The 14,939-nt window shown below is 35.3% G+C and overlaps 3 protein-coding genes across 3 annotated transcripts; 2 read left to right on the top strand and 1 right to left on the bottom strand.

The window, feature by feature from the left end:
- The first annotated feature begins 788 nt into the window (after window positions 1-788).
- Window positions 789-1,374, top strand: LOC133325848 (RNA-binding protein 8A). The gene is made up of 2 exons (XM_061534562.1): window positions 789-866; window positions 935-1,374. Exons 1-2 carry the CDS (start codon window positions 806-808, stop codon window positions 1,372-1,374), a joined length of 501 nt encoding a protein of 166 aa, XP_061390546.1. The 5' UTR covers window positions 789-805.
- Window positions 1,375-2,785: 1,411 nt separating this feature from the next.
- On the bottom strand, window positions 2,786-5,117 carry LOC133325860 (protein SDA1 homolog). Its single transcript, XM_061534572.1, has 2 exons — window positions 4,919-5,117; window positions 2,786-4,857 (listed from the first exon to the last, which is right to left on the bottom strand). The coding sequence occupies exons 1-2, from the start codon at window positions 5,108-5,110 to the stop codon at window positions 2,791-2,793; spliced, it is 2,259 nt and encodes a 752-aa protein (XP_061390556.1). The 5' UTR covers window positions 5,111-5,117; the 3' UTR covers window positions 2,786-2,790.
- Window positions 5,118-12,651: 7,534 nt separating this feature from the next.
- LOC133325835 (uncharacterized) lies at window positions 12,652-14,384 on the top strand. The gene is made up of 3 exons (XM_061534558.1): window positions 12,652-13,120; window positions 13,184-13,824; window positions 14,236-14,384. The coding sequence occupies exons 1-3, from the start codon at window positions 12,652-12,654 to the stop codon at window positions 14,374-14,376; spliced, it is 1,251 nt and encodes a 416-aa protein (XP_061390542.1). The 3' UTR covers window positions 14,377-14,384.
- Window positions 14,385-14,939: the final 555 nt, after the last annotated feature.

Genomic DNA, 14,939 nt, shown 5'->3' with positions numbered 1-14,939 from the left:
TGAACTTGTCTTAATTTGTTTTGTGTACGACAGCGACGACGACGACGTATTGTCGGAAAAATCGGCAATAAGTGTGCTCACGTCGGTACATATATATGGGATCTACAGGTCGACTTTATGAAAGTCCAAAGTCGGATGGAAGTGAATCCGTTAAATTTCTTGATTCTTTTTTTCATTTGGTCTGTTCCCGTACTGCAAGAATCTAAAAGATTCTACCATGGCACAATGAATAGGTAGTCCATTTAGCGCAGCTGATGTCTTGATTAACTGTCAAAGTGGGTAATTTCTACTTGAATTCGATGTGCAGTGTTGCCAACCATTTGAAATATTATATGGAAAAATTTGACAGATACAGATACATCACCTTATTATTGCATCATGGATTCTACTATTTTCTTCGATATCATAAAAGAAAATTCGTTATCGTAGTAGATTCTTGCAGTACGGGAACATACAAATTGTCAGTCTCCGAAAATTACATTGAATTATTAAACTAATATTTTAAACTAAATCGGTGTACACATTATCACTTTTGAATGACATCGTTTTATTATCGATTGCTGACTTCCAACAACAGCTGCTTTAACCGTATTTATTGTGAAATGACTAATTACTAATGTGTCACCAAGCCACTTAATTTCCATTCGACGTGCCGTCAATCATCTAAACAGCAACGCCGTTACTTTGACATAAAAAATACGCCGGCATCGTAGCTAGTCATCAAAATTGATGCCGACTCGTGTTTTCATTACATTGGATTGAATTTTAAGAAATTAAACATTTGACATTTTCCTAAAGTTAAACAATGGCTGACGTTTTGGATATTGATAATGCTGAAGAATTTGAGGTTGATGAGGACGGTGATCGTAAGTATAATTGCAATAGTTAAGTCTCTGCGATGTTCTAAACACAAACTTTCTTTTTTTTTGGGTAGAGGGTATTGTCCGCCTTAAAGAGAAGGCAAAACACCGCAAAGGCAGAGGTTTTGGCAGTGAAACCACAACGCGTGAAACCATCCATCAATATGAACGTGTACGTCACGAAGATGACGATGAACTGGAACCCGGTCCACAACGTTCTGTAGAGGGTTGGATTTTGTTTGTGACAAATATACACGAAGAGGCACAGGAGGATGAAATACAAGAGAAATTCTGTGATTTCGGTGACATTAAAAATATCCACTTGAATTTGGATCGACGAACGGGTTTCTCCAAAGGTTATGCTTTGGTCGAATTTGAGACACACAAACAGGCTTTGGCCGCCAAAGATGCCCTGAATGGTGCCGAAATTATGGGTCAAGCCATACAGGTTGATTGGTGTTTTGTAAAGGGTCCGAAGCGTTTGAAGAAGTCATCGGAGAAAAGACGTCGTTGAGAAAGGAACAAAAAAGAGCGTAATGGCAATTTTATGACTAAAATGAAACAACTGTATTTTACATTTATATTTAAGAAGATTTAATTTGCATTCACACAAACCCACATTTAATCTTTGATATAAAAAAAAGAAAACAAGAAGTTCATATTACATACCTTAGTGAACCATAAATATATCGTAAATATAGTTAAATTAAAAAAAAACAAATGTATGATGAAGAGATGCTACAAAGAGTACAGACTAACATTTTTTTGTAATGTTAACATGTAAAAAAAATAAAGTAATAAAACGAATTTCGGATACACTGTAAACATTTAGTGGCATTTTAATGTTGTGGGAAGAAGGGGACCATTAAAAGAAGAATATTTCAATGTTTATAGACGAACTGAAGGAAGTCTTTATAGAAGAGCGGAAGTGAGTCATAGACAAGCTGAATGCAGAGATTCTTTATAGACGATTCGGACGAAGGTAATCTTTCTACACGAGCAGAAGGCAGTATTGATAGACGAACTGTAAGAAGTCTTTTTAGACGAGCTGAAGGGATGATTTTTAGACGACTCTCTATTAAAAAGACTCCCATCAGCTTTAGAGACGAGCTGACAGGAGTCTTTTTAGGCGAGATAAAGGGTGTCTTTTTAGACGAACTGAAGGGAGTCTCTTAACACGAGCTGCAGGGAGTCTTTTTAGACGAACTGAAGAGAGTCTTTTTCGACGAGCTGAAGGGAGTCTTTTAGACGGACTGAAGGGAGTCTTTTTAGACGGGATGAAGAAAGTCTTTACAGGCTGAATAGCCTTAATAGACGATTCAAAGGAGGTCTTTATGAATGAACTGAAGAGGATCTTTCTAGACGAGCTGAAGGGATTATTTTTTGACGAGCGGCTTCTTTAAAGACGATTCGGAGGGTTTCTTTATAGAGGAGTCGGAGGGAGCCTGTGTAGACGAGCTGAAGAGAGTCTTTAAACAGTTAAATGAAGTCTTTATAAACGAACTGAAGAGAGCTTTAGAAAAAAAACACTCGAACTTGTTTTCACGGAAATGGGGTCTATGATCCGAAATTGGGTCGTTCATCTTATCCCATTCTGTGATAATGGTCTGGCTTCTATAATAGATAAACCACCAGAGAACTTCTGTCAGACAAAAGTCAAGTTCGCCATTAGTCCCTGCGCTCTCAGTTGGTTTTTGTAATATTATATACCTTAACCCCCCGTTTACATATCAAAACAAAATTTGGTGTAAAAATAAATATAAAAAAATATTTATTTCCAATACCAAAAAAAGGTACATTTTGTATTTTATAAAACTTACACACAAAATCATGTATCTACTAAATAGATAACTAGTAATTATTTCAACATTAGCTGTAATATGTTTACAATTATTTCCTAAAAATAAAATATATAGACGACATATACATCTTATTTCATTTTCTTAATGTGCAACAAATGCTTGCGCATAGCCTGTTGCTTTTCGCGGAAACTCTTCTTGATCTTTGAACGCGCCTTGTAACGCATCATAACAGGATTTTTGTGTTTTTGTTTTTCACGATTTGTCTTCGAACAGTTTTCATTTTGCCGACCATCTTTCCAACCGAATTTCTCACGATCGGTACGACCACTACGTACTGTCTCTAGACGACTTTCTTTGTCGTGTTTACGTTTCTTATAGATCATTTCAATATTATCGAGTTTTACAAATTCTTGACGATCCTTTTCGAGGGGACGTTTTCTGGCATTCGTTACGGTTTTCTTGAGGTTGGCTGTGTTGATACGTTTGAAATCTTCATCGGTGAAAATACGTGTCAATGCCAATTCTTGGGCTGCTTCTTTTTCACTTAGAATTTTCGCTTCAGATTTGGTGGACTTTTGTGATTTTTTCGAAGATTTTGATGTGGTCGATGATATTGAGTTTTTGCGGGAAGCCTTTTTGTCTTTAGGGGATTTTGTATCTTTTTCGGGCTTTTCTGATGTTTCTTCATTTTCTTCCTCATCAGATTCGTCTTCATCCTCCTCGTCATCGTCTTCATCATCATCCTCTTCGTCATTTTCACTATCACATTCCTCGTCGTCATCATCACCCTCCTCATCGTGGTCTTCATCATCCTCATCTACTTCTTCATCATCGAATTGGCCACCATCATCCTCATCATCGGAAACATCAACCCATCCTCCATCATTAGAATCGGTGTCATCATCATCACTACCCAAATCTATGGTCTTAGATGATTTGAGCAAAGCCTCAGCACCTGGTATAGTCTCATGTACCTCCACCTGACCATATGCTTTAGGCTTGTTCTCAGCCTGAGCCTCTGTCAAACGTCCTCGATCCTTTTTGTGCAACAAGGCTGGCAACTGTTCTCTGTACAGTGTAATCAAAGAACGTGCAGCCATCATCACCGATTTTTCTTTATAGGCCTTGTACATTGCCAAATCACGCAATAAATCTTCACCCATGGCCAAAGGACACCGCATACATATCTCACGTGTGGCGTTCAGACCAATAGCCATTACATCCGAGGAGTTGCGTTCGGTAATGAAATTATTAGCTATTGTCTTGAGTATAGGTTCGATAACATCCCCCGGAACCAAGGGATGTGACGCTTGGGCAGCAAATTGCAAAATACGTGTAACCTGTCTCTGATGGGGTTGAATGAAACGTGTTATATATGGATAATAGGAGAACAGGAACAATTCGTGGATACCAATTAGACGCGATATAACATCCAAGTGCATTAGTTTCACTTCGAAACGTTCATTGTTGTTCTGCAGTTGTTTGAATAAGCCCTCAGCCAAACCTTGAGGATTGTGTATCAGATGAATGGCGGAGAAATTAAATGCCGGAGCATTCTTCTTTTTCTTCTGGGCCTTGACTGCCTGTTTCTTTAACTGTTCCAATTGCTTCTTACGTTTTTTGGTCTTTTTGTTTACACGACTTTGCAACAGGGCTCCTTTCAGATCTACCTCATTTTCACTATCCGAATCATCGGAACCCTTATCTTCCTCATCGTGTCCCAAAAAGAATTTCAAGGAGGCAACCAAAACTTTGGTAATTTTCGAAAAACAACCCACAGTGGCAATAACATTCACCGTCTTCTCATCATTCCAAATATTCTTCTTATACAGGTCGATCATAATGTCGACGGACATTTTTGCTGCCTTGGGATTAGCATCTTTCAACATGGAGTACATGAAATTTTGTAAACTGGAATTCAACTTCATATCCTTATGTTTGGCATTCATGTTCTTGATATCGGTGATAATGTGATTTTGTAAAAATATGCGCAAATGTTTGTCGGGGCAACGCAACAATTGGAAGAACAGCTCCAACAAATCCAAGGCCGGGATGAGATTTTTATTGCGCAGCAATATCAAAGCCTTAACGAAACAATTACGCATTGCTGGATCCAAGGTGGTGGCATGATTCTTCAAAAGATCCACCAAATGTTGTGGAAACTGTAGGCAGACTTCGGGATAACATTGAGCCACCTGGAAAGTTGTCAATAGTAAAACAAAATCTTTACAATAGTTTATTAGCTCCCACACATACCTGGGCTATGAACATAACCAGCTCATCTAGGGATTTATTTTCCTCCGTTGGATTAAGGGCAAACACTTCCAAACTGCTGAGGAAGTGACGATACTGTTGTTGAAATTCATCTTTATATGATTCCGGATCTCGTTTTATTAAATTCTGCAATTGCGGCAAATTATCCGGCAACTGATTGTTGTGCCGCACCATATTTAATTTTAATACTTTTCAATATGTAGGGAAAATATTAAAATTATTAAAATTAAAAAGGACAAGTAGAAAAACGAAGTGTCCAAAACAACGGACACGTTTTTTCTGTTAGGGATCCATAAATCGATATTGGTCAATTAGATTAATCGATAATTTCATTTGATTAATTTCAAGGCAAATTTAATAAGGTAGTATAGTTACTATTTTTTTTTAATTTTAAAAGAAAAATTTACACGAAAAATGCTAATGTAGAGCATTTGATCCATGATGCAATAACAGGAGGTAGGTATTTGTAAAAGAGTCATTAGCCTGTTCCCGTACTGCAAGAATCTTTTAGTTTTTACTATTTTTGTCGATATCATAAAGAAAAATTTTGGTATGTTCCCGTACTGCAAGAATCTACTCGATTTTACTATTTTCTTCGATATCATAAAGGAAAATTGGTAGTAAAAAGTACTACTACTTTTTACTACCAATTTTTCGTCCAGTTCGGGAACAGACCATTTGTTATCGTAGTAAAAGTAGTAGATTTTTCCAAAACGGGAAGAGACCAAAAGATTTCGGTCCATTTCATTCCCTAAATATAATCTGATAATAATCGGAAGTTGAAGGTATTCACAAAAACGTTAATTTTCTGTAAAATTTCATAGTGATCTGCGCGACATTTTTGCGTTATTCAACTTCTTCGGTCTATGTCCTTCAGGACTAAAATTTCATATAATTCATAAAACAATTTACCATTACGACCAGCAAATATTGACTGATTCTGATGAATGGTTTCATGCTTATACCTTGACCTGACCCCTATCTCCTCATACAATTTTATGGTGGCCTATAGCCTCTAGACGACCAGAAAAGAGACAAAAATAAAGTTTTTGTCCCATTTTTATTAAATCCGGTTAAATGTAAACGTACTATTAGACCTTTTCATTTCATTTATTTCATCTAATGTAATATAAAAACATGACCAATAACTTATATTAAATATATAACTATAATATGCAGACAATGAATAATCAGAATCAATTCAGAATACATAATAAACAGTTGGTATTAAGTATATACTTTATTAATTCGGAATTTACCAGAAATATAATTACAATATTGAATAAATATAACCTAAAGGATCGATTCAATTTCGAAAGCCTATATCAAATATGTCAGTCACCAAAATGAACAGAGATAAACGCCTATGTTGAACAGTAAAAGTTTCTGGTACACAGCAACGTTATGCTCAACACATATGGATAAGGCTAAAATGGATGAGGCTAAAATGGATAAGTGATTATTGTCATGTTCAATAGATTTTAAGGGTCCATGGTTGAGCATCAACTCTGTGGCCACTTCTCTATATATATCCTATATAAGTGTTCTAAATTAAAAAAAGGTTAAAAATACTTATGACCAAAATGTTACCACAGTTATTGTTTTAATTACGTTATTTACGTGACCACCACGTATACTTTATATTTGAATTTAATGCCATGGGGAATCTATTGAGTCTGATTGGACTTTTTGGATTTCTTGTCGAAGGTTCAATATATTCAATATACAGTTTGTTTGATATTCCAATATATTTCATTAAATGATAATAAGTTGAGGAAATTTTTGCAGTTGTTAGAGTATTGACTTGATGTAAATAATTAAATCATGCTTCAAAAGTTGCATACATGTATTCCAATCAATGTTACCCAAATACGCACCAGGCAGGCGAATTCATGCCTGCTGTCAACAACATTGTTTATTTATTCTTCAAATAATAAATTTGACAGTCAACGAAGACTACGAATTCGCCTCCCTGTTAACCTTGTGAAAAAAACCAACCTGAATCTACATGCAAAATCTTCAGAATTCAACAATGGAAATTATTGAAGGATGTGAACACAGAAAAATTGTTTTCAATCGACATTTGACTTCGTCAGATTACAAATTATAATGGACGGACGGACACACATGACTAAAACACTAATGCACAAAATAGTACGATAGCGGTGATTGCTAAACACGTATTCTCTTTTTGTCTCTTTTCGTCAGTCATTTTTGATGATTATCTCTCAATTACTCTCTCACACACTTGCTCTCAATTTAGTTCTGTTCAACTCTGGACTAAAATAAAACGATTCTGCTAGTTGAGAGAAGATATACAGAATTAATATATCGTGCAGCTACAAACTCATGGGGCAACATATATTAATAACATAAAGGTGTAGGGCATAAAAACATTTTGTTCTGATTGATGGAATCAAATTTGCCTCAATTTTGAAATGTCAAGTCGAATTGCTTTGTTTACAAATTTTAACATGTTACTAAAAAAGTTTTTGTTGTAGTAATTCGACGATGTGACTACCTAATATATGTGCCTTGGTTGAACATTTTCGACATTGATAATGCGTATTTTGAATTTTGTTGTTTTTTAATAATAGAATGCAAGTTATTGAAAACAATTGTGTTTCTGTAAAAGCAACATTTTTCGATCAATTAAAAAATGGTTTCATACATTTTCACCGTTTCCAATTGGCACATATGTAAATACGGGTTCTTGCGTATTTGGGGAATATGGACGTTCAACAAACCTAATAAGGATGAGAAAGTGGCTATATTAGGTATTTTAGTACGCAATGCATTGAATTATACATATATTGAAATGTATAAAATTAATTTATTTAAAAATGTTATTTTGTACCGATTTCTTAGCAAATTTGAATTGAGACATACGTTTCATTTCTACTGGATGTTGTTCGATAACTTTTTTATAACTTTTTTTTTATTTTCCTTCTATGATTTGTCAATTCAAATTCCAAATTCTCTGACAATGAAACTGATTCGATTCTTATTAGCACATCTAATACGTTTGTTTCATATCCCAATAATTTGTAACAATTTGTGCAAATTGTTACTGAATGTAATAGTAAATGAGAATAAGTTGAGAGAGAAATGTTGGCAATTGTGTACTGAGTATTGAAAAAATCTTACTAGAGAAATTTACTCAGTAAGAGTTATGTTTATGTTTCGTTGTCAAATTTATAATGATTTTTTCAATTTTTTTAATCAATACAATAATTTCAATATCTTAATTTTTTTGGAGATGTAAAGCAATATGCAATGTATAATAGTTATAATAGTATGTTGATCGATAACTTTTTTTAGGTATGCCGTCTACAAGAAGATGTTGTGTGACAGGATGCGTAAACGCATCTCTGATGTATAGAACAGCGGTTTCTGTGTATGCTGTAAAGAATGCATGGAAACCTATGTTGCTAGATATATACGGCATAACCACTAAGAACAGCTCTGTTATTTGTGCGAGACATTTTGAGGAGGAAATGTTCTCTAAAGCAAAAATGAAAAACGCCAAACATCTGCTATCGTCAGCAACACCATGTGTTAATATGCCACCTCCACTTGCTATTAACACAACAACTGTAGAGACGTCTATGGTGGAAATTGATGACTGTAAGTATTTTTTTTTTTTTTGTAATTTAGTTTTGTACATACTTTAAATAAAAATTGATATTTCAGTCACATATATTCCGGTACTTAGGTATTTGCATTTAAAGTTATCTGCCTCTAAAAGTATATCGGCTAAACCGATTATTAAAGGAAGGATTATCATATAACCCTCTGCAGTCCAAATACACCACCCACACGAAATGGAGTAAAAGGGTTATGATTCTACATAGGATTTATATAGACATAATGTGTATATTTATTAGAGTTATAATTTAAATATTACATTTATTTAAGATTTTTCGATATGTCGACTCTAAGTATAAAAAAGAATACCATACGATATATAACTTCAGTTAGTTGTTAAAATTCATTAAATATAACTTAATTAAAATAATATTAATTACTAAATGTCAATTTAGAATAAAGAAATGTTAGAGCCAATATTTACTACTTGATCTGTTTACAATAAACCAGGCCTGTCACTACAATAAAAACAAGTAAAAAAGCGTTAAGTTCGGCCGGGTCGAACTTCGGCTTCCCTCCACCATAGGTATAGGGATTTTTCCTAAAATCTGAGAACCCTAATATTTTAGTTTTGTATCTCAATTCTTTCCTTCTCGTGGTATCATCACATGGGGAGAAATGCTTGGCGATACATTTCATCATTATCAATCAGGTTCGACAGAAAAGTGTTCCAACAGCTGTGCTGACGCGCTGATTACTTTGATGTCTGGTTTCCATTTGTCGTCTGTAGCTGACATAGCACAATAAAAGGAAGTACAGCTGACTAGCTGATTAACTGTCAATTCAATACGACGTTATGAGACATCGCGTAAAGCATTATTTCACCTCGTAACGCGTCAACGCGTACGACATTTTCTTCTACATATGTTATGTTCCCGTACTCAACATTTTTTTCAATTGTCTTCAGTCATTATTTTGTTTGTCTATATTGTATTTCTTTTTTTAGGTTTCGCCAATGGATTCAACAACAATAATGTAAATAGTATCGGTTTGACTAACAACTATGTAGATAATCAACAATTTGTAGAATTTTGTGTAGATAGTAGTTTAGAATGTAACAACAGAACAGAAGAGGAGGACGTAGGGCCACAGACAAAAGGACAAATTTTACGAAACGAGATTGAGGTTCTTCGTGCAAAACTTTCTCTTCAAGAAGAGAAAATCGTTGCTCTTGAGGAAAAAAACCAAATTCTACAAGATACTAACTTTGCTCTCGAAGAAAAGAACAGTTTTCTGCGAGACAGAGTTGGTACCCTTGAAGAACAAGTCACCAATCTCCGACGAAAAGTTGACAATCTTCTTGGAAGTGGCATTTTCCCTAGAGAAGAAGTTAGTAGTGCCGGCAAAGCGTTAGCCTCTTTAATTTGTCATTCCTCTCCACTACCATACAACGCTGCTGAAGTTGAGGTTTTACAACATCTTTACCTCTTCTCAAAACACCTCTATAAATACATGACAAATGTATTAAAATTCTCCCTTCCCAGCCCATGTTGTATATTTGGTCAAACAAAACCTTTCACAGTTGGTTTCGACCCCAAAATGATTGCTACTTTGCGCACCATTTTCGAAGGAATGACAGTGGCAGAACGTCAGTGCGCTTTACAGTTTGACCAACTAAAAGTAACAGACTCTGAAGATAATAATTTCGCTACATACGCAATGGGGCTGCAGTTAATTGGCTTAAGTAGTGATTGGAGTTTACTTGTAGGATTTGTACTTACAAAGGAATTCAATATCGTCCAACTGGAAGCAATTATAGATTGCGTTTTCAAGTGTATTAGCACATTGCAATTAAATGTAATTCTTTGCATTTGTGACAGACATCCGGTTCACAGTATGTTTGTCCGTAAATATGCGACGTCTTCTGTATGTACTATTCCTTTCCCTCCAAATTCCGAAGGTGGTACTCGTTGTATATTCGACATTCCCCACATGCTTATAACATTAACAAATAGCTTTATGGAAAATAAATTGTACATTAAAGGCATGATGGAAGACACGCGAGAACTGGCATCCCTTGAGTTTATATCAAAAATTTTTGAATTAGATTCCGAAGTAATAGATCACGAACTTAAATTCAGTCCACAATTGCGGAAAACTCTATTCTGCCCAGCTTACTACAAGGGATATAATTTCGAATATGGACCTATGGACAGAGTGGCGGCACTTTTTAACCAAAATGTACTGGCCGCTCTGAACGTAGTACCATTTCCCGAAGAAGTCCAGTCTAGTTTACAGGCGACGATAAAATTCATTGCTGGGATGATTCCAATTGTGCGACTTTGCTCAGAGAATATTGAACGCTCTGAATTAATAAATATAATATCCGATACTTGTAATTTTTTGAATCATGTTGAATGCGGTAGTGTTACTGAGATGCTCCAAATGACATTGACAACATTGTCGTCGCTGTTGTCAGAGCATACCGATGTCTTAGTAAAAAAATGTGTGAATGATGCCCTTGAGGGTGATTTTCTAGATATTAGAAAACGTTGCGGTAGAAGACCTTCGTTTATCGAACTAAGGGAAGTTAAGGCAAGATCCGATTATGTCATTATGCTAACCGGATCCCTTGACCGAACATTGTTTTGGGCCGAACATTGTTTTCAAACGTAATTTTCTAATTGATAAAAATTTATCTAGAGAGGAATCATTTCATTTATATTTTTTCCTATTTTACATACCCAATTCAAGTTTTTTGTTTTTTATTCCGTATTAAATTAATGTCTAAAATACAACACTGTCTTCCGTGCAGTTCCCTGATTATAATCTGTTGTTTCGTCTGTTATTGTTGGTGTCCCATTTGTAGTGATGATATGCTGTGCACTGTTAGTTTTCGATTTAGGTTTGAATTTACTTCCTCTGTTCTATTTATTTTTCATTTTATTTTTGTTCTTTTTTATTTTATTCACTTCGTGCATGTTTGTAAATATTGTGCATGATTTTTTTGATTTTTTATTGTTATTTTGCCATGAATTGCCTGAATTACTAGACTGATTTATAAATATCTTAATATAATTCAATATTTAAAATATTTGTTATTGATTGTTATGTTGTCATAAATAATTACAAGTTTATTTTAAAAATATCTGAATTTAATTTTATGTTTCGTGCAATTTTTAATATTGTGCATGCTTTTTTTATTTGTTATTGTTATGTTGCCATGAATTGCCTGAATTACTAGACTGTTTTATAAATATCTGAATATAATTCAATATTTAAAATATTTGTTATGTTATTTTATTTGTTATTGATTGTTATGTTGTCATAAATAATTACAAGTTTATTTTGAAAATATCTGAATTTAATTTTATGTTTCGTGTCATTTTTAATATATATTTTTTTAGTTCTAGATGGGGGTTATATGGGAAAGTGATGCGATTACATAGCCTCTCCTTTCCAAGTGTCAACCTCGCCCACCCATGGTGGCCCCTGTTTTCGCAAAAGAGGCGCTGGCGAATTTAATTATATACTAAATATATTTCGTTTAACTATTTTCTAAATATTTTTGTGCTCAACTTACTTTTTTATGTTTTTAATAGTACAGATGTGAAGAAGAGAATGCTGCGGAACGCAACTATAGTGAAATAGAGAGGTCGAAGTCAAGAGCCAGCCCTCAATACGTCGTCGTCTGTAGAAAGAAAGAAAGAAAGAAAAACAAATACAAATCGTCGTCGTCGTCTCAACACAAAGCATAGAAACAACGTCTTTTAAGTTTTTTTGTTATTTATTTAAATTTTTTCGTTCTGTATTTCTCGTTTCGTATTTTTTGTAACATTTCAAATATTATTCGGATTTTGTTGGAGAATTTTCATGATTTTGTAGAGTCGGGAAGTGTTTATATTTTGGATTTTAATTTCTGTTTTTCTTTTGGAAGACCAAAGAGTTCAAAGTGGATGCCGTCATCATCGTCACTGTTGTCGTCGTCGCAGTCCTAACCAACAACACCACCATTGTTTGTGCAAATTTCTAATTTCTTGCACATATTGCTTCCGGCATTTACCCCGTAACGTCGTCGTCCTTCATTCCATTGGCCTGAGAGCTTCCTTTTGGGGGTTGTTAACCAAATGTCTTTGCGCGCTATCAAAAAGCGCGAGAATCAATTGTTGCCCCCTTCTGTTGTGGGTTCGTCCGCGGCCGTGGCAAACGGTCGCACCAGCCTATTTAGGAAATTAACCAAAACAATTAAGGGAACCCACCAACATCAGGCAACAACCGAACATCAGCAACAACAACAAGGTGTTGTGGGGGGCACCTCTTTACAGTCGTCCATTAAAAAGCACAATAATCACTTGCTGAGTAATCTAAAACAACAGCATAAATTACTGGGCCGTTTGACACAATCGAACCCGGAATTTGGTGAACCTTCGGAAACGTTACGCCGTTTGGAGGCCGCCCGTTTGGTTAGAACCAAGTCTGAAGGTGACATCGATAAGCTGTTGAGCAGTCAAAATCAATTGAAGCAAGGTGCTTTGTTGAATGCAAAATCCGAGGTTTGCCTGAAGACCATTTCAACACACAACTACCAAACTGCCAGTAACAACAACAATTCTAATAATAACAACAACCACATAAAACGTTTGTCACAATCCGCAATAGCACCACGTAAGGTGCTACAATCTAACACAAACATGTTAAGTGGTGCAAGATCCCATCGTGACCTAACACAATCCTCATATGCCTCAACATCACACCATCACATAGATGTAATGGCTCACTGCCCAGGTGGTGGTGGTGGGGTACCACCACAAAGACGCATGAGCGAGGGTAATTACAAGAGAACACAACGTACAAATTCCATGTCCACAAGTGAAATGACATCCTCATCGATAAGTGGTCTGAGTCATTCCGTTCCGCCTGTCGATCCAAATAGTATATTACGCATACCCATAATTGGCTATGAAGTTATGGAAGAGCGAGCCCGATTTACCGTCTATAAATTACGTGTTGAAAATCCCCATACAAATGATTGTTGGCTCGTCCTGAGGCGCTATACAGATTTTGTACGTCTCAATACGAAATTGAAGCAGTCATTTCCACATCTCACCTTGAATTTACCGCGCAAGAAGATTTTCGGCGATAATTTCAATTCGGTGTTTTTGGATAATCGCATACAAGGCCTGCAAATGTTTGTCAATTCCATAATGAGTAAAGAGGAATTGCGGAAGTGTCAGCTGGTGAGGGAATTTTTCTGTCTGGATGAACCACCTTCGTATTCCGAATCAATGGAAGAGTGTAGGGTGAGTGGTAATCTTTAATATTGGGTCAAGTCTATAAAGGGAAGCCATTAAATTATAGTACAAAAATTAGTCTTTCGATTCCTCCAAAATTGAATTTCATTATATTTCGTTTGCATATTCAAACATATTTCATATTGAGTAACCTTAATATGAGAATATGATGGTGCTAATTGCTACCAGCAGGCCGGTGCTACCTTTCTCATATTTGCTCGTTACAAAAAACATATCTACTACATATATCTGTATGTATGTATATTTTTATAATTATAAACATTAGTCAGTCACATTGTTTTGTGGTCTATTGGCTTCTTATCAAAATAGCTTAAAATTAGATTTTTTTGAAGATTATAAATGTAGTTTGTTTGCGTACTTAATAATCAATTTCCTTATCAATGTTTGTTGTTGTTGCAGGCAATATTTGAAGCACAAGAGGAGACAATTGCCCATTTGAAAATGCAAATAAACAACAAAAATGATTTAATATTACAACTACAACAAAAACTGCGCGATGTCCATCAAGAGAAGGAGCAATTGAAAGATATGCTAAAGTAAGTATATAAAAATCAGTAAGGAAAGAAGTAAAGTCGGACGGGGCCGACTATATGATACCCCTCACCACTTTGGATATATTCAACAGATGAATCCTAACAGACGTCGCATTTTTAAATGACCAGTAAATTGAAATCGGACGAAAATATATATGGGAGCTATATCTAAATCTGAACCGATTTTCGGGAAAGTTAACACACATCATTCTGGGTCTAATTCGTTACGCTGTGCTAAATTTCGTGCAAATCGAAAGATATATAGGGACTTTGGTGGACCATTTACATTAAATCGGACGAAAATATATATGGGAGCTATATCTAAATCTGAACCGATTTTGGGGAAACTTAACACACATCATTCTAGACCTAGTTCAATACGCTATGTCAAATTTCGTGCAAATCGAAAAATATATATGGGGACTTTGGTGGACCATTTACATTAAATCGGACGAAATTGTATATATGGGAGCTATATCTAAATCTGAACCGATTTTCACGAAACTTTGCATACATCATTCTAGACTTAATTCAGCAAGCTTAAATCGCACGAGCTATAAATATATCTGA

The sequence above is a fragment of the Musca vetustissima genome, unplaced genomic scaffold (assembly GCF_032173495.1).
Source record: "Musca vetustissima isolate MV318-11 ecotype Yass unplaced genomic scaffold, APGP_CSIRO_Mvet_v1 utg348521, whole genome shotgun sequence".
NCBI lineage: Eukaryota > Metazoa > Arthropoda > Insecta > Diptera > Muscidae > Musca > Musca vetustissima.
This window is presented reverse-complemented; position numbering and strand designations above follow the sequence as displayed.

Coding starts and splice junctions, on each gene's coding strand:
- LOC133325848 (XM_061534562.1), top strand. CDS start 806: ATGGCTGACGTTTTGGATATTGATAATGCTGAAGAATTTGAGGTTGAT. Junction 867..934: donor GGTTGATGAGGACGGTGATC/GTAAGTATAATT, acceptor TTTTTTGGGTAG/AGGGTATTGTCCGCCTTAAA.
- LOC133325835 (XM_061534558.1), top strand. CDS start 12,652: ATGTCTTTGCGCGCTATCAAAAAGCGCGAGAATCAATTGTTGCCCCCT. Junction 13,121..13,183: donor ACACAACTACCAAACTGCCA/GTAACAACAACA, acceptor AATCCGCAATAG/CACCACGTAAGGTGCTACAA. Junction 13,825..14,235: donor AATCAATGGAAGAGTGTAGG/GTGAGTGGTAAT, acceptor TTGTTGTTGCAG/GCAATATTTGAAGCACAAGA.
- LOC133325860 (XM_061534572.1), bottom strand. CDS start 5,110: ATGGTGCGGCACAACAATCAGTTGCCGGATAATTTGCCGCAATTGCAG. Junction 4,858..4,918: donor TGGTTATGTTCATAGCCCAG/GTATGTGTGGGA, acceptor ACAACTTTCCAG/GTGGCTCAATGTTATCCCGA.